Here is a 19,124-nt window from a genome sequence, read left to right as displayed (position 1 = left end):
ATATATATATATATATATATATATATATATATATATATATATATATATATACATATAGATAGTATATAGGTACAATGTATTGTTCTAATACAGCTGTTGGCATGACAACGTTCATTGCACTGAGCTGTTAATCAAATGTATAGTTATAATGTAAAAATGTTTCTGTGATAAACGTGTTGCAAAAATAATTGTTATACATCATTAAAAATCCCTATTTGCAGGATGAAACCAATGTTTATGCCTAGCCTCTTACTATATTGACAAGAGCATAGCAACATATGTCGATTTCACTCTCATTATAGGTAACTATAACTTGCCGTGATTGTAAATTATGCCACACTTCTTCATTGTCATGAAACTGAATGCGTCTATAACCTTGTCAATCAAGTTTCTAAAGTACATCCTGGGTCGCACAGCCGCACCATCACTTGATACACACAGAGAATACAGTTACTACTGTAAATGTCAAAATGTTGTATCAAAGTAAAAACTGGATCGTGTTATACATCGATAGCATGTGCTATTATGATTACAGTATGAAATGAGGATATGAGTAATTCCAACAAATCCAGTTGTTGTGTTTAGTTGTGATTACACACATCCTCAGTTCTTACTATAAACGTAATAACGCATGCTACCGATTTATTAGATTTGTCAGCACAGTCCAGTATTTACTGTGGTACAAAATTTTACGATTTACAGTAGTTACTGTAATCTCTGTGTGAATTGGCTGTCTCTGTGTTGAAAGTTAAGGGAAATCCAGTCCATAAAGAGCAACAGGAGATAAAAAAAATTAACATCCACTAAACAAAGGAAAGTTAAAGACACTTAATGAAAATGTACAATGCAATAAATATTTGACGGTTCAGGTGGCGTTAACGCATGCAAGTACGATGAATGCTGTAATTGTTTCCGGGTAGCTATTATTGATGGATAAGAAAGAACGATCTTTGCTTGAATAATGCATTTAAATGATCCATCATGTTTGAATATGTGATACTCACATAATAAACTAAATATATCGCCTCTGATAGAAAAATTCGTGTTGGTTTCATATACCCTTAGAACTATAAGTTCTTCGATCTTTGGTTGACGAAGGCGTTATTAAAACGTGACTGCGAGCACAAATTCATAGTTATAGGATGGTGCCAGCCGATTCACACAGAGATTACAATAACTACTGTAAATCAGAGTACAACGATTTCGAATACAGGGAGATATTCACTGCTTGGCAAATGCGTCAGATTATTGTATCGAAATTGAAAGTAGGTTACTTTAGGTAGTAGGTTAGTAGGTCATTTGTGGATGGAAAAGGGTGGGACGGTTGTGAAGTGTTAGGAGATTGGAGGGGAGGGGTGGGGTGGAGAAGGGGGTGGGGTGGAGACATGACGGAGATTTTGCAGTCCGTTAGCAATGTAAATGCAAATGCTCTTTATACACATGAAAGTTAAGCACATCTGTAAGTATTGAAAATTCAATTAAAACTTTGTGTTTTATTTATTAAACTCAATAGAGCTATTAAAAAGCACAACGCTAAAGAGTATAAACAGATGTCGGTTTTTTTTTCAATTGAAGAAGCATCGTAATGTTTTATCAAATATACAAATAAATTGAAGCTAAAACGCTGTAAAAGTTAAGTACAAGAACTGACAACATGTTCCATATCTCTTCAGACATGCCGTTAACAGCTATCCTTAACTTCAGTATACAAACCAAACTTTGCAAGGGTTTCAAACGATTTCTCTCAGCAAGCTTGAATAATTGACTGATTTATAGTTAATATAATTATAGCTTTTTCCCATGAATATTCAAATAACTTAGGGTAATTATTCTTCAAAATGTTTGTATCTGTCACTTTTCCGTCGACCTTTTTTCTTTTCGAAATTCACTCGTTTGATGAATCCAATATTACATTGGCTTGTATTAAAGATTTCCTTCAGATGAGTGTTATTATAGGTAATTTTCTTGGACGACCTTCGTTGATTAAGTCGTGAGATCTCTCTTATCGCAGTCGTTTATATTCATAGCATATCTCACACACCTCGAATCTTGCTTTACTGAATTTATATATTAACCCTTTTCAACCAATAACTAATTATAAATCCCACAGACTATAATTAATGTGTGACAAAACGTTTCCTTTTGGATGAACGCTCTGTTTACATTGAGTTAAATAATGATGGTTTAATCAAAATATAAGCATGATAGAATAAAAATCATAATAAACTAAACAATTAAAGTAATCAGTTTTTTTAAGTAGATATTATTACAGCTGCATTTTAGTTTACGCGGTATAAGTGGAGCCATTTTATTTACGTCATGTTTTAGTTTTGAAACTACAGTTGGTTAAGATGTTAGTTTAATTATTCAAGCTATTAAGTTGGTAATCTTATAAAATGGAAACATAGAAAATGTATTTTTTGCATATCTTTGTAAAAACAAAATGGAAATGGAAATGGCAATGCATTTATAACGGTGTCATAAACAGGTAATAATATAACATTTTCATACATTTCCTAGGTATGTTACAATCTTAACGTACAAAAATTAAATCGCTACGTTTTATAACAAGCAATGTAAGAGTTAAAAACGATGGGCAAATGCCGCGCTGCGGTTCTAAAGCAAAGCAAAGTAATTTTCAGCTATAAGATTTGACGATCGTAAACATTATCATAACATTTGGATCCACCTTCGACTTCCACTTGTGGTATATCATAGAAAGCCTGTTTCAAATGGAAAATAAAGACAAATTTACAATCATGACAATGGTAATTTTTTTTTAAATTTTAAAATTAAAATTTTTAAATTATATACAAACTAAATCCGATAACATAAGAGAAACCCGAAAGTACAAATGGTTCAGATTCGTCATTGATAATATTCACCTCCGGTAATTTAATTCAATAAAATGCGTACATAATTCCGCTTACTTCATTACTATGGATTATGTGGTGATCATCGAAAGCCTTCTCCAAGCACTCTTCCAACCTCTGAAGGTTTGGACGCAAGTTTATGTTAAAGTGCCAACATTCACTGACTGCGGAGTATCTATAAATGGAGCAATTACATATATACATTACAAATACATTTATACTAATTTACACATTATTATTTTTTTATATATACTAATCTCATTTTGTTTAACCATCTCGATAAGGCTATACATATAGCTACGTTAATACTTGAAAGTGAGATAGTTTGGAGCTGATGGTCTACAGAAAGGTGTTAAATTCTATTCTAGAGTAATAAACAAACAATTCCTTGAAGATGGAAAACTGATTAATTTATAAGTTGTTTAATGAAATAAACAGTTTAACCACCGTTTTAATTTAAATCTAACATTTTGTCTGGACATCTGCTTGGCTTCTTCAGATTCCTACACACATCAACACGAGAACGAACATCAGCATGGGTGGGCGGCAAAACTCCTGTGGAGAATTACAACGTGATTATATCTAAGCTAAATATAATGTCATATATTACTTACAGCCATATAATATTGAAGGAAATTTGTTTGACTTACAATATGCGACTGAAACAATCACGTAAATATCAACGTAAAATACTAATCATGATATCATGTAATTGCAATCGATCATTGCAATGTATAGCATTGTAAACATGTTCTTGGCAAAATAAAGAAAAACGAAAACACGAAGATATGTAGAGCTTATGCCAATGAATAGGAATTACCGGTAGAGCCGTTAACCTACCATATGAGAATATTTCCCATACCACAACTCCCACAGCCCAAACATCACTTTTCTTTGTATACACTCTCTTCCCGATGTGTTCCGGGGGAAAATACAACGGAACGAAGGAAGTAGAAACCTATGACACAATAGGAGAAGCAAAGAAAACAGACAATGAAAATGAATTGCCACAGTGAATTTGAGTATTATTTAACGCGTATTTTTTTTCTCTCGTTTGAACTGGAAAGGTGTCGTATCGTCATAATCTCCGGTTACTTAGCAAACAAATGTATGTTCTTGCTATTGCTTGAAGTAATTATTCTAACTTAATAATCTACTTTCTTGTCAACTGCTTTGAAGGGTTACTGTAATTTTACTTGATAATAATCATAACAATTCTCAACTGAAATGCATAACATTTTATGTCCTCGTAGTGTTAGTATATCATATTTTAACAAAACATAGTATTCAGTTTTATAAAGGATGCTCAGTTGTTTATGCAAAATTTAAAAATTATATGTTAATTAGCATATATACAATTTTTATGATATTAATATTCAGGCCAACAACATAGGAGAATCAAATAATCGTCCATTAAATATTTCGATTGAAACATAACTAGTACTCGATGCGTCCGTTTCCTTAGACTAATTCAAGGCAATGTTCCGTTTACGACCATCCCATCATTTTCGTAAAGTGCTTCGTCATCGAAATAACTGATGTGTAACGGCCAGCATTGAAATACTCGATTCAGACAACCAGCCAGCATGAAGGTTAATGTGCGTTTAAAACAGAATATGCTACGAAATTTATCGGGAGATATAGATAACTGTACTACACAATAAGTGATGATTTCTTAAAATGTCAGCAACGAAAAACCGGACTTACATCTGCTCTCGGTTCGAGATCTTTGACCGCTGAATGGCAAAAGCTGTACAATTTACAGGAATTATTATTCGCCGTAAGCAATAACTTGTCAATGCATAGTCCAGGATGGATCCAGTGATATTGGTGCAGAAACTTGATCCCACGAACGACGCAAAGAGCAAATCGGAAGAAATAGTAAGGTGCGACTCCTCCATTTAGTTCTCCCTGTACCATGTTTCTTCCATAGTCGTTTCCCAGTAGAGTACGGACAGTACCGTATGCCAGATGTTCATGAACACAATAAACTGTATCTGAAGAAATCAATTATTATATCTACACGATTAAAAACCTGACATCACTAAAACCTGACATTCCACTATAATATGCACTTTCCAATATGTGATCATTAATCGAATTTGACTAAATTTGCAATGTGAATAAAATATCTTACTTAGATCGTATTTAAGTGTTTGATTTGAGAGAGCGATACATAAGATTGTCTATTAAAGCTATATATATATATATATATATATATATATATATATATATATATATATATATATATATATATATATATATATATATATATATATATATATATATATAGCTTTAATAGACAATCTTATGTATCGCTCTCTCAAATCAAACACTTAAATACGATCTAAGTAAGATATTTTATAATATATATAATATATATATATATAATATAATATATATATATAATATATATATAATATATATATATATATATATATATATATATATATATATATATATATATATATATATATATATATAGCAAACTGCTTATATAGCAGACTGCAGGATTAAGGGAAGGGGTAGGGAATAAACTGGAGAAGGACAAAGAAATTAAGAGGTGGAGAAAAAAAGGGTGGAAGAGAGCTTTGAGAAGAGGAGTGATGGGGGGCAAGGAGAGATAGAGGGGGGACAGAAGAAAAGTTAGTCATGTCCTTCCCGAATGTTGAGCCCATGAGGTTGAACGTTGCGAAGGAAAAGGTATCATTCTTAAATACGCTCCATAATTGTTGATTCGACTGAAACACTGCTACAAGCTATTATCAGATCGTTAAGTTGGTAATAAAAGAGCCACATCCAACCAATTTGTTCAGAACATCAGAAAATAAGTTGGTTGTACCCTACCTGACTTTATGCAAAGTCCTAGAAATTTAACAACATTCTCGTTGTCTGGCATTTCTCGAACCATCTGGCAAACATGACGCCAATCAGCTTCACAGCCGCTGTAATCTTATAATTTAAAGAGAAATCACTGCAGATATTTTGGCGCACACTTAATAATCAATTCCATTACAAAAAGGTTTAATTTACTATTTGAAATGAAAATGCATGTTTAAATTGCTATAGTGTTAGTTTCATATGAAAACAAAATTCTAGGTTTGACACAACAGCCAAACAGAGATGCTAGTATTATGCACCTCTCATTTGTTTTATGAGCAAGACTGGTATGTGTATACAATTTAAACATTTAAAAAAAAATAGTAATAATACTTGATAAATATGTATAAGTTGCTATCGCGCAAAAGGTGAAAAAGGTCCAAACTTTTTGTAAGATTACACATCACTAAAGAGTGAATAATAGTATCCCAAGATGCGAGATCAATAGAGAGAAAAGGCACTGATAAGGTATATTGTGCTTTATATTACACGGTTACCTCCAGCAGTCGATAGAATAACTTTGGTTTGAACATCTGTTCCTTTTTTGAAAATTCCTATCCACCGGTGCCTGAATTTTCCTTTCTTCAGCAGAAGTGAAAATACCATATCTGTTTGTGAAAATGTTGTGACGGTTCCGCTGTGTAGGTTATCTAACTCTGAAATGAAAGTACAAATTTACATATATGCAACTGTTCGATATATTTTACTATAACTGATAGTAAAGTTCATTGGTGTAAATATAACGTTGCAGTACCTGTCTTCTGCTATAGTGTAGTAAACCAAATGGAACCACTTCCCAACGCACGAAGAAGATAAATAATTAATTGGAGAATAAATAAGCTTAACAGCCAAAATGTTGGTGTTATGCTTTATTTTATGTTTCCTAAATTGTCAAAGTTAGAAGGCTATGTTTTAAACGGTAAAAGTTACGGTTTCTTTCACTTACCAAGGTCATATTCTGCTGATTTAGATAAGGACAGCTGCCTGTATGTGAGATATACATTGAAAAGAGCTACAGACGATTGTAATCATCTATCATCAGTCATTAATCTCACGATCACAATCACGCAACTGAGACTTAGGTGAGATAAATATGTGTTTTTTGAGTTGGATAAAACTTAAAGTAATGATATTACAAATTGGTTCCGAAACAATTACTTGGCTGCCTTTAAAGCAACCTACATTTTTCCTACGTGCTTCATTGCTTCGGTATGACATACTGAATTGCAGGTAAAGCTGTTATCAGAAATTTATTACAGCTTAATCTTTCCAAATTTACTTTCCTGGTAATCTCTTATCACTAATTATGTTGCCCAGGCTGAATTATTTCATGTATTTAATTCCTGAATTAAAGGTTAATGGAAAGGCGAAAGCGAATGTTAGCATTATTGGAATAAAACTCGGTTGTTCATTAGTGAGATTTTTGATAATATGAAAACTTGCAAGATTCTGTTTTGTTATATTTACCTGTTCTACACACATATTTCTTCTTAATAAATGGATTTAAAGAGAAACTTATCTGTTGTTATTACAATAAACACGTTCGTCTCCAACCGTGAAACTGTAACATATCAAAACTGTACCTTGGTTTGTGTGTCCAGAAATTATAAACTTTTGATTTGTACTGTTCAATATTAACTATGATGGTTCTATGATCTATCAAACACATTTAATTAAAGCTACTATACATAAAGAAAACGTAGATACTACTCACCAACTACACCCGTAGAATTTACATAACCGGACACCCTCTGCAATATAGTTTACATACGTTATAAACAGTTAATTAATAATATAAACAGTTAATTAAATATAAACATAAACATAAATATAAATATAAACATAAACATTAAATATAAACAGTTAATTAAATATCTCACGCAGCACCGCGTGAACATACAAGCTCCCTCTTTAAGAACTCAATTTATTGAAATTAGATGACATTATAAAAGTTAATATTGCAACATTTACATACAAGGCTTGAATGGATCATTACCAATCAGTTTTCGAAATTGTATAAATAGCAACACAGATTTCCATAATCATACACTGTAAAAACTCTTGGGTCATTTTTTGACCCAAATTTGACCCAGCAACTTAGTGGAATCTCCACCAGCCCAGGTTTGGGTCAATTTGACCAAGGATCTGTGTCATTTGACATCTGACCTAAAACTGGGTAATTTTGACCCATACGCTACTTCGACCCATATGCTACTTTGACCCAGCTTTTGACCCAGTGGTTAGTGCAATCTCCACCAGCCCAGCAGATTGGGTAAAAAAAATTGACCACGTAAATGGGTCAAAGCTGAATTTACATTTGCAGTTGCAGGTAGTCTATAAAAGAAATGATAAGACTTCGATTCCTAATGATAAATTAATTTATTCAAAACACAAAGTGGTGTTACAATAAAGCATGCAAGATCTTCTATTTCACATATAATTATCGATATTCATTTTGTTTTATTCCAACTAGAACATCATAGTAACAGTAAAAATCAGAGTAATATGATACTCATAAAACTAAACAAACAATGAACACAAGAACATAGGCTAAGGCTAATGTACCAATTGAGAATCATTGGAAACTAAGCAATGTTCCTTAAAATCCTGACATACTTAACTAAAACAACTGATCATTTATTCATGTGCACAAACTTTAGTTTACTGAGGAATATGTTCTGTACTACTTGAAAGACTTTAATTGTTGATCTCACAGCTAGGTTTGCTGCAGTGTTTGTAATATTAAGTTAACCAAGACTGGGGCATGCACTCACTCTCTACTTGTATCCTTAGGCACTGTAGTAATTTGATTATTAGCTAGCATTTCTAATTGTTTTTAAAGAATATAAATAAACAACATTCCATAGTTATCAATTGTATAATATGTTAGGTATACAAAGAAGACATGTAGTACATCAATGGTGGCTGTAAGAAATCAAATATTTTGGAAAGCTCAATGTTTGGTGTGGGCTTTGTCATGGTCAAAAGTCAAAGACAATATCAAACATATTTTGCAGTGGGTTGGTGGGGCAAGACAAACCCTATGGCCAGCCGCCAATTAATAAAATCTTGCAAGCATATCCCTAAGGTGATAATTTCCTCAGTAGTTCTTGTACCAAAACAGCATTAGATTTGAATGAGGAAAAGCTGTTTATAGCATACAGTACAAGACTTATGATCACTGAAAAGTCATCAATAAACGGAAACACTGTGAATAAATATTGTTGCACCACCAATATGTTACAATATGTATTAAATTTACAGTTGCTCAGGCAAAAAATGTACATCAGTCATGCTTTTGGCTAGTTGTGCATTTATGATGTATGGAAGAACACTAGTTTTGCACCACTGTTTGTGAGGCAGTTCTGCTTCTTTAGTCCCTCTAAACTTAACAATAACAAATACCAAATGAAACTTAAACCTTGTTCAAGGTAATATAACATGCAAACATAAATAGCAAACAACTTTGTCACATTATGTAAATTAAAACAACCTCATGTAATCATCCCATCATGTAAATGACCATGAACTAAGTGTTAACCTAATGTTGCACTGCCCAAGGTTTACAGGAGATATGTTCATATCCCTTATATGTGTTTTGAGAAAATTATACGATAAAAGGTAACAATGTACAAAAAAAACAAATAAATCATATTAAACACTACTTTTGACAAAGTTGTTTACATTCCTTTTTTTCTCTTACTGACTACTTAAAAAAAACATGTAGGCTTCTTACTGAAGGGGATGTCGAATCCTTTCCTTTCCCTTCACTAACCTTAATGAGGAATTTGTGTATAAATTCCCAGGTTGTTTGACACTGGCAGGGCTAGGCTATGTCAAACACGTAAAATGATTTGAAAGAAATATCAAAAGCTGCAATCAAATCTGTTGCTGGCAGAGCAACCCCTTCGATGATCACAAATGACTGAGTCGGATACCTTCTGTCACCATATGCAAGGACGAATGGCTGCTTTCGAGTTCTATCTTGCTTAAGCTCATCTTCCATGAATTGAGGAAGATTGGTCCCAACCTTTGGAAAAAAGAAAATAAATTGCTGCTTTCAATGCACACTTAATTCTGTTGTCACTAATTTAAATAATTAGCAAATCTTTTCACTTTAATCATTACCATAACAGATTTAAGATTCTGTTGACCTCAAATGATCTTGGACCTCCATGAAAAAATAGAGGGATCATATACTCACAAAGGGCTACCTACATACTAAGTTTAAGGTTCAAGCAACTTAACTTGGCACCTGACTGTAATAAGTGAAAAATCATCATGACATTTTATGTGATTTAATTACATTACCAGTAGGAATGACTGAGGATGTAGGAATATCAGTTACTTAGCCTACACAGTTAAAAGAAATTGACCCATATCCCTTACTGAGTATATTGTATGTAGACTGTTCAAGATAATGGTATTAGTACCTTTTGGATCTGTTTTTATGTTGAACTTTACAGTTGTAAGCTTCTTTACTTCTTTCGGTGTTGCTCCTTGTTTCTTAAAGGCATGGGATCGTTTTCGGGCAATCTTTCCTCAAGATAGTCTGTAGCATAGCCTATAGCAGGATGTTTCCCATGGGCTTTTGGGTACCATGCTACCTATAGTCCACAGATAAAAATAGGACATATATAGTTAACTTCAATTGTTCAATTACACCGACTATAGTCTTGGCAAAGACTGTTTGTTGGAGTATATCATATTTTACTGCAGAAGCATAACCAGTAGGGGAAAAGCCCCCAATTGGTCACCCCATCCCCCCAAATTGACAAACAAGAAAATTAGTAAGATAGAAATGATGAACCATTTTACTTCTTGTCCACCCCTTAAATACAAGAATTTTATCCCTCCCCTTACACCTCTCCCATATCTTGTCCCCCTCCCCTTGCACAGACTCCTTGCTACCCTTCAGCTCTCCCCCACCCCCGCTAAAAAGTCTGATTATACTACTGTTTTACTACATTTAATAGCACACTGTTAACTCTCTGTTCAGCAAGATAGCTATTAACAAGTAACATTATATTAGTCTTAGCCTCTAACGTTATATTTAGTTAAACTTACGTAGTGAGGTTAGGCCTATGCTTTATTAAAGACCAAACGTTAGGTCTAACATTACAGCTGTCTATGTATCACAATCAGTATCACTATCACTGTATCAGGGTAATTATGGGCTTGTCTGAACCACGGCGATCGCAGCACTAATAACATATTACTTAGGCCTAGCCTATCATCATATCTACAATGGCATACTATAATATAGTATTTAAATAATTAACGTTGCGAGGGCCTGTGGCCTGAACTAGTCAGCATACTTTGGCGTATATTTACCTTTGAATATTGGTATTTACATTGGCAAACCCAAGTCATCAAGGATGGAACTAACAAACGTGTCCATTTTCAGAGCCCATCAAAGTTTTTGATTCAACTAAGACTGCCTTCTTGGTCCTGAATTTACGTATGGTTTGTAGATTTGTGTGACGGTGTTCAGCTGTTGTCTACGAAAGGCGTCATGCAAAATCGCTGATAGTGGTCACATGACATAACTTATCCAATGAGAAAAGTCTTTGTGAATGACCAGTGTAAAAGTCAAACTTTCATCGAGCTATTTCACAATTTCAAACAATCTTGCGTAATAACTCAACCAATACGACCCATTTCTGGGTACAGTATGGCTGACTCAGCAGATGGGTCACACAAAATGACCCAGGTGTTTTTACAGTGTAATACCAGAACGGCTAGCAACGCACATTATAAATCATATAAAACACGCACTGGCATGTTAAGCCTCAGAAACCGTGCAACCAAAATTTGGAATTCACTGTCAATAACTTTAAAAACTAAGAAAACAAGCTTCACATTTAGTAAATGTCTTTCTAAAGAAATTATCATGTCTTATTAATTATGATTTAGTTGTATAGTCGCATAGCAGCATATTCACATATTGAAGCGTATACGTATTGTTATTAACATTATTTTCACTATTTTCTATCTTTTCTTCATGGGAGTCTTCTGTTTTGTTAAGCCAGCATAGGCTTTTCAGAAGACTTCCATTCACATTGTAATATTTATGTGAAAAAAAGAAATGAATGAGTGAATGAATGAATTTTTATTTAAAGTCCACTGCCTACTAAATAAAAACACTGACAAGGACTCATTATAACAACAAAGCTTACTAATATCTCTGATTACATTGAGTACATAAAATAACGTATGCACAACAAACTCCAAAGAAACTTTGTTAGGAATTCTTTAAATACAAATTATGTTAATTGTTCTAAATACTAAGAGAACTAAACTATTCAAACCATTCCCCTACCCCCCCCCACCCCACCCACGAAAATACTGTACAGTTGATATTAAAATATGTTCGCATCTGTTATGAATAGGTGACTTGTAGTGTATTCGTTAATTATTACCGTTTAGTAGACTTTCCTTTAGTAAATCATTGATATAAACATCATAAACTAACTTACGAACTTACTCACTCTTTATGAACATAGATAATGCCATTACAAGGATGATCCCACAACAGATAAAAATCACCATGCTCTCAGTACTACCTTCTGCACCTTTAAAACCAAGTGAAATTACATTTCAGTGTATACAAGATTTATCATCATCTAGAATCATTTTACTCCAACCCTAATGACATATGTTTCCTTTCTAGAAAAAAAAAGAAATATTTTGATATAAAATTGGAAATAAAAATAGCAAATATGAACAGCTACATTTTAAGCCGATGAGAAAGTAGAACACGTGGTACAAGTGAATTTAACTGGCGTTATATTCAAGTACACAAAGATGATAAACGAGCCGACGAGAATAATTGTAAATGTTAAATTGAATAAACATTACTGAACAAATTATGTCCAGGACACTTGCTCGGTATTTTTTTTACGAACTCACCTTCATTACGCACGAAAACTATTTCACTGATAGCATTATCCCTACCAGTTATTTGCGCAATACATCTGAATTCTTCTACATCGCGAATTTTGTGGTGTTGAAGTTGAAATTCCCAGACCGTTGGATTAAGTGACTGGTTTTGAGCATCAAGTTGAAGTGTTTGCCATTCGTATAAATCGCTTAACCGCTGTAATTTTACCACTGGTGTCGGATTGCCCGTCGCTTTACATCTAATGAGTACATCTTCATTCTCTTTAATCTCTAATGCATGTGGTGTAATTACATTCACGAGCGCAGGATCTATTCATAAACAAACATTACAAAGGATTAGGCTAAAGAGATTCACAATAATGTCTACATGGTGATGAAATATGACTTTAAAGAATAGGAAATAAATTTGGGTTTATTAGAGTTGAAGCAATGAAGTGATTGGTGCCACCTGCATTATCACACCACAGAGTTCCAAATCAAAGACAGAGACGAAAAATGGATATAACAATAGCAAAATCTACATCTTATTTAAAACTGTTTGGTGAAGCGAAACTGAACTTACACGGTTTTTCAATGATCAACTCTCCACTCAATGCCCATCCATTGTATCCGTTGCAGGATACACATCGAAATACAGTGATGTTCTGGCTTATAGCAACGTTGTGGAAAATACACTTAGTAATTGCCAAGCCTTCTTCTGGAATATTCCCTATCGTCGACATATTTTGCCAACCCTTTTCCGATAGAAACTGTTGTAAGATGAACGTAGGCGTTGGATATCCATCTGAAGAACATGTCAGGTTAATGCGATCGTTTTTCTCTTGAAGAAACAACCGCTTGGAGGCACTGGAAGTAAGCCTAACATTTGAAGCGGAATCTGTAACGCCAAAACAAGAATATTATATAAAAAATATGTTTTAAAAAACTGTGTGCTGCGAAAACAACTAGCATACACAAAATATGCACTTAGATACCAGACAAAAAATTATGAAAATTATAATACTTATATCTGGGATTCATAATGTCAACGTAACACTTTTGGAATTCTTACAAGAAGATGTAAATATCTCATATTGTTTTCATTTCGTAGATTAACGTTATCATAGCTGGATATGCCGCTCAATCCAAGATAATTGCTTATTTGCCCGAGTGAGTACTCAACATTGTCCTTTAAGCCAGAAGTTGCCAATAAATAGTAAACTTGCAATGAAAATTACGATATTTGAAGTTACATTTGAACCATGTTTAGAGTACAACGGTAGCGGGGGCGGGGGAGGGGGGGGGGGGATGGGATGGTAACTGCACGCATTGGACGTTCTAAAACCAAAACAATGTATAGTGACTGACAATATGATTATGACGCTAGATATATCACATCAGTAAAGAGTCAAACGATCATATTTACGGTATATATATATAAACAAAATAAAGACAAATGAGCAAATCCCTGTAAACCACAGAACTTGTAACGTTATAACAAGCTTATTAAAGCAATAGAGTAACAGAGTATGTTTAAGGAATTAACTTTGACTTCTTGTCCAGGCTACAACATGCATGCATTAGATGCGTAATTGGGCGTGTGTTACGAGCGCGAACGACTGCCTTTGTGAAATGGTAAGACGGATATACTTCACCTGCTCTTGTTACAAATTGCCATTTAAATAGGGACACTTCATTCAACATATGAATTGCCCGCATTAATAGTTCGTAACCCAACATTAACATCAATACTTGTATTATAAACTTACGTAAGACAACAATATTTGCACTGGAAGAAGCGTTAACTTGATTTCGGATTAGGCATTTCATATTCTTTCCATGGTAACTTCGCCGACTTATAAAAGTAATATTGCTACACATTGATGTTTCGGTGGATTCTGTTGAAACGCAAGAACCAAAAGGTAGACTTGAAATGCCATCATCAAATATCCAAGATATTGTCGATGAACTCCACAGTTCCGAAAACGTCACGCAACACTCAAGTGTCATATTTTGGTGTTCTTCTGGAATAGTATGTAGGGTTACCGTAACGGGACCTGTGTACCGAAATTAAAGCAAGCAGTGATATATCAGCTTTTTTTGTTTAAAAGCAGTAATTTGTATCAGATAAGACTTGATTTCACATTGTTTCCACTGATGGTTTATATTTTGAATATATAGTATGCGACGGGGTTTTTTTTCAATTGTTTTTCCTTACCAATCACATCAAGCCTGAAAAGTTTAAATAGTTGAGAAGTGTCATTAAAGACCGAAAAAATCAGCAATTGCTATAACCTATGAAGCATTGTCTACGATGTATTACTTTGCTCTTGCAATAACACATTTGAAATGATGAACGGTATAACCATTGTTATAGCAGTTATGGTGTACAACACAAGTTGAGAGTTTGAAATACAAAATTAATCGTGGCAATAAAGTCGTGATATTACTTAGATTTGTTCGATCGTACCGTATATTTTTACAATATGGTCGTCATTACTTTCCTAAACTTTATTCAAGGTATTGTATCTTAACTGTCACATACCTTGCAGGAAGAGGTAACACCTTTTTGTCTCTACGACTCCATGTATAGTCGGGTACCTGATACAAGAGTAACTTCCAGCATCACCAATTGTTGCATCACTGATTCCCAACCTTGCTCGGGTGCCACTGGTGGATAGCGTTGATGTGTATTTCCAACCCTCTCTCAGTATCAGAGATGATCTTGCATCATGTCTCATGAGAGATTTGCTATTCTGTTTCCAAACCACTGAGTAGTCCGACCAAGATGTGTCAAAGACAAACTCTATTCCTGCCTTTGAACCGACAGTACATAAAGTTCTGCAGGTCTTCATGGCATTTGACACTGGTAGTTTAAAATTAAAACTCAACGATTATTCATAATATGGAACATAACTTGTACTGACAATACAACAAAAGGTATACATTTTTACCTGTCCAGTTGGAAATCATTTCAACTATTTAATGCATTTGCATGAGTTTAACTTATATGCTCCAGTTATATTAAGACATGTGACCTTTATATCATGTTCTTTGTTACGATATAAAACTGATTTAAAAGAAAGATAGGCTGTTGTTACTTCAAGTTGATTTGTTTTTAATAAAATAATATATTAGTTATATAGCTTTATACTTCTAGTTCTATAACTGTTCTTTAAGGCTATGCGGGGAAATGGGTTAAGCTTCATTAATTGAAATATGCATTGTTTCTGATATTATTGCACGAATATCATAATAACGTATTCACTAGAAGAAAAGCTTGTATACATTGTTTTTACATTTTAGTCGAAGCTAAATAAACTTTATATTTAAAGAAAACGAAAGCTCATACATCACCTGTTGTACTGCTACCGCATTTGGAATATGCAAAGGGAAACATAAGTAGTAAGATAATTATTGGTACCTCCATTTAACAAGTGTTTCACCGGTGTTTTAACAGAAAGCAAAATAGTCTGATTACCAACATATGATGGCACATTTCACATCAACGCTTTGCCAATAATGAATTTAGTTGTCGCTTTGTCAACTATTTAGCGGTACAAGGTTTCATAAATCGTAATTAATTTAAACATGTGTTTCTTACAAAAGAATATTATATTAGTTTCGTTAATAAGTGCAGTCTAAAAGCATCATTTTGGTAATTATTGATAAATGCATTATTGACTTTGTACATCCTTTTGTTTTGAGTTTGTTACATCCTTCACAAAAGAGATATGTATTAATACAAATACGTCTTCGCATTGAATGGTAGTTATAAAGGCTGTTAAACATTGCTAGAAAGGCAGATGATTGAGTTCCACTTTCAACATTTTTATTTTTCAATCAGTGATAGTAATACAGTTTTTTTCTTGTTCCAATATCGGTTATTATAATAAGCAACATACACATTGGATAACATTATTAAATGTGAAGACAACCTAAACTTTGTCGTAAGATCACAATCTGACGTATGTATTTATTTTAATAATTTGTATTATTGAGATTACTATTTTACAATAAACATGTTACAAACAATGTTAGGGATGAATAGTAGATCACACTAATTTTATGGGCATGGCAATGGAAGATTTGTATTTGCAAAGTTATTCAGTCATTATACTTAAAAAAAGGTATCCTCAAACCTATGTACCTGTATAGAAATGAATCATATTCATATTTATAATACTGTATTTAACCAGTTACGGCTAGAGAATCCCAAGTGGGTATGAACTGACTCAAATGCAAGCCAATTCTTAGTGTAATTAGACATCACCATTAGACTAATAGCACTCTGTCAACTCAATATCGACACAAGCAAAAACCACATCCTAGCTTTAAGCTTTATCAAATAATAATACTGTTTGATATTACATAGGGCTATTTCTTTATAGTAGAGGACACCCCACTCCAACAAATGTAAATAATTAAAAACTAAATAATAAAATAATAAAAACAATCACTACAAAAACATTCCATTCGAGGACTAACAATTTTTGGGATGAAACACTAATACATTTGTTTCATAAGTTGAACGCTTCTGAGAGGCAGTGAATTGAAGTTGAATTAAAATTAATTATACTTTTAATGTGCACAATATTTGTTAAGGTGACTTTGATAATATGGGTAAACCTGTGAAAATTTTCATATTGCGTGGTAAAAAAATATATTTATACCTGTAGGTTTGATAATAAAATCCCAGATGTACACCAATTTTATTTTAAGTTTCGCTTCGAATTGACCTGTATTTTTTTATATCTAAGCAAAACAACACTTTGTTTAACCTTAACGACTAGGCCATTATCATTTCTTTATGTATTTTTTTATGTAAGTCTTTTTACTGATTCTTCTGTATTATATGTTACTGTATTGTAAATAAATACAGTGAAAAAATTAGTTTGCGTGAACATGTGAATTCACGACTCTACATCTACTCTCTTTGCTTACATTCATAAGTGAGTTTTATTGCAAGGCAAGTTGTCTATTAGAAGCAGTTAATAGTTTACAGTTACTATTGATCGTAACAAGTCTTATATTTATTGTTATACTTAGGTTACTGATTAATTAACTTTCAAATCAATCCATCTCTTTATATCAATTTGCTAACTCTCATGGTAAATTGAATGTTTACTGAAGTGCTTTTGATGTTCAGTGGCTTGATCTATTTCCTGTTACTTTTACTGAAGGATTTTCCCTAATTGTTACCCAGAATACAGACATGTCGAGTATTAGAAAATGTACATTGTATTGATAACCGTGTATGATAAATCAAGACTGTATTGACATTAATTTCATTTGACGGAGATGTCAGATGGGTTGAAGTGGTAAAAGCGGTAGAAGGATGTGATATATGGGGTGGGATGGGTCGTTGGAAGGGTGGAAGGGTTGACAAATATTTTCCAGTACATAGCCAATTTTCTTCACGGTTGTAAGAGATTTATCTTCCAAAGAAAAGATCTGTTGTTCACACTTTTATAATGGAAGTAATTGTTTATTCCATTTAAATAGAATGTGTCCGTATAAACGTGTTAGTCAAACACATGTGTAAGCACCCAATTGATATTTCGTCCTTGTACTCAATGGAAGCTGTTGACACGCACGTTGAAATTATCAGAGATAGCTGGTTTGATTTTGTATTATGCTTTCATTCTTCACAATATCCTTAATTATTCAGATATAATTGAAACGCACGACACTAAAAATATCGTCACAATATATAATACAATGTGTACTGACCAATTGAAATACGACGTTCCTAATACGACAAATCTATCTGAGGTGCGTGTACATATTAACACATGTTATTTATTACCAATTTAAAACCTATTATGGCAATTGAGCTGAAAAGTTCCTTAGTTACTGTTTACAACATTCAAACAATTTATCTACAGAAAAAAAATCAACCTGTTCACATTTTACACAAACAAAGCTGGTGCAACCATTGCTCCTATCCTGTGTTGTGTAGAGAAAAAGAAAACATTGTGTGAAACATGATGTAAAAGCTTACTACACCACACATTGTGTTGATTTCACAAAATATGTTGTAGATTTAGCACGAGTGATTTACCAAACTGCACACTCTAAGGTGCAAGTGTGTGAGTATAATGCCAACAAAATTATGTCACTTTTCTGAGTGTTCGAGCTATACATAAAATAAAGGACCAGTGCCTCCAGGAGTATGTTAACGACGATATTTTTTCTTAGAAATACAACAGTCTACGAAAGTACAGAGGACTGGAGAACTGAAATAACAGAAGAATTCAAAACTGATATACTTGATGACCGGTGTGTGTTAACCGGTGTCTGGCTTGATTTTATGGACTCAGCTTTTTTGACAGAATCCTGAATGGTACTGCAACTTCTGAAACTTGGACAATCAGGACTTGTATAAGACACCCTGAGTCCTGTAAAAATTAACTTTACACTTATCATTTCTGTTTTCATCTCGAATTATTCAGATTGTAAATTAAAATGTTGCATAATTGGCTAATA

At 33.3% G+C, this 19,124-nt stretch overlaps 1 protein-coding gene across 2 annotated transcripts; it reads right to left on the bottom strand.

Annotated features, from left to right (window-relative positions):
- Window positions 1-1,564: 1,564 nt before the first annotated feature.
- On the bottom strand, window positions 1,565-17,552 carry LOC139977414 (uncharacterized). Of its 2 annotated transcripts, none has more exons than XM_071986722.1 (15): window positions 15,993-17,552; window positions 15,181-15,501; window positions 14,405-14,692; window positions 13,219-13,533; window positions 12,666-12,965; window positions 12,245-12,328; window positions 7,468-7,504; window positions 6,700-6,737; window positions 6,251-6,409; window positions 5,721-5,825; window positions 4,581-4,870; window positions 3,714-3,831; window positions 3,341-3,428; window positions 2,931-3,048; window positions 1,565-2,723 (listed from the first exon to the last, which is right to left on the bottom strand). In XM_071986722.1, exons 1-15 carry the CDS (start codon window positions 16,063-16,065, stop codon window positions 2,643-2,645), a joined length of 2,415 nt encoding a protein of 804 aa, XP_071842823.1. In that variant the 5' UTR covers window positions 16,066-17,552; the 3' UTR covers window positions 1,565-2,642. The 2 variants fall into 2 exon arrangements, with proteins under 2 accessions (XP_071842823.1, XP_071842824.1); XM_071986723.1 differs by having other exon boundaries at window positions 12,245-12,322.
- Window positions 17,553-19,124: the final 1,572 nt, after the last annotated feature.

Source organism: Apostichopus japonicus, chromosome 12 (genome assembly GCF_037975245.1).
Source record: "Apostichopus japonicus isolate 1M-3 chromosome 12, ASM3797524v1, whole genome shotgun sequence".
Lineage (NCBI taxonomy): Eukaryota > Metazoa > Echinodermata > Holothuroidea > Aspidochirotida > Stichopodidae > Apostichopus > Apostichopus japonicus.
This window is presented reverse-complemented; position numbering and strand designations above follow the sequence as displayed.

Excerpts from the sequence above, each read along its gene's own strand:
- LOC139977414 (XM_071986722.1), bottom strand. The coding sequence starts at position 16,065 with ATGGAGGTACCAATAATTATCTTACTACTTATGTTTCCCTTTGCATAT. Across the intron at positions 12,966-13,218 it reads GTTGATCATTGAAAAACCGT|ATCCTGCGCTCGTGAATGTA; the intron begins GTAAGTTCAGTT and ends GTTTATGAATAG. Across the intron at positions 6,738-7,467 it reads AAATTCTACGGGTGTAGTTG|GCAGCTGTCCTTATCTAAAT; the intron begins GTGAGTAGTATC and ends TCTCACATACAG.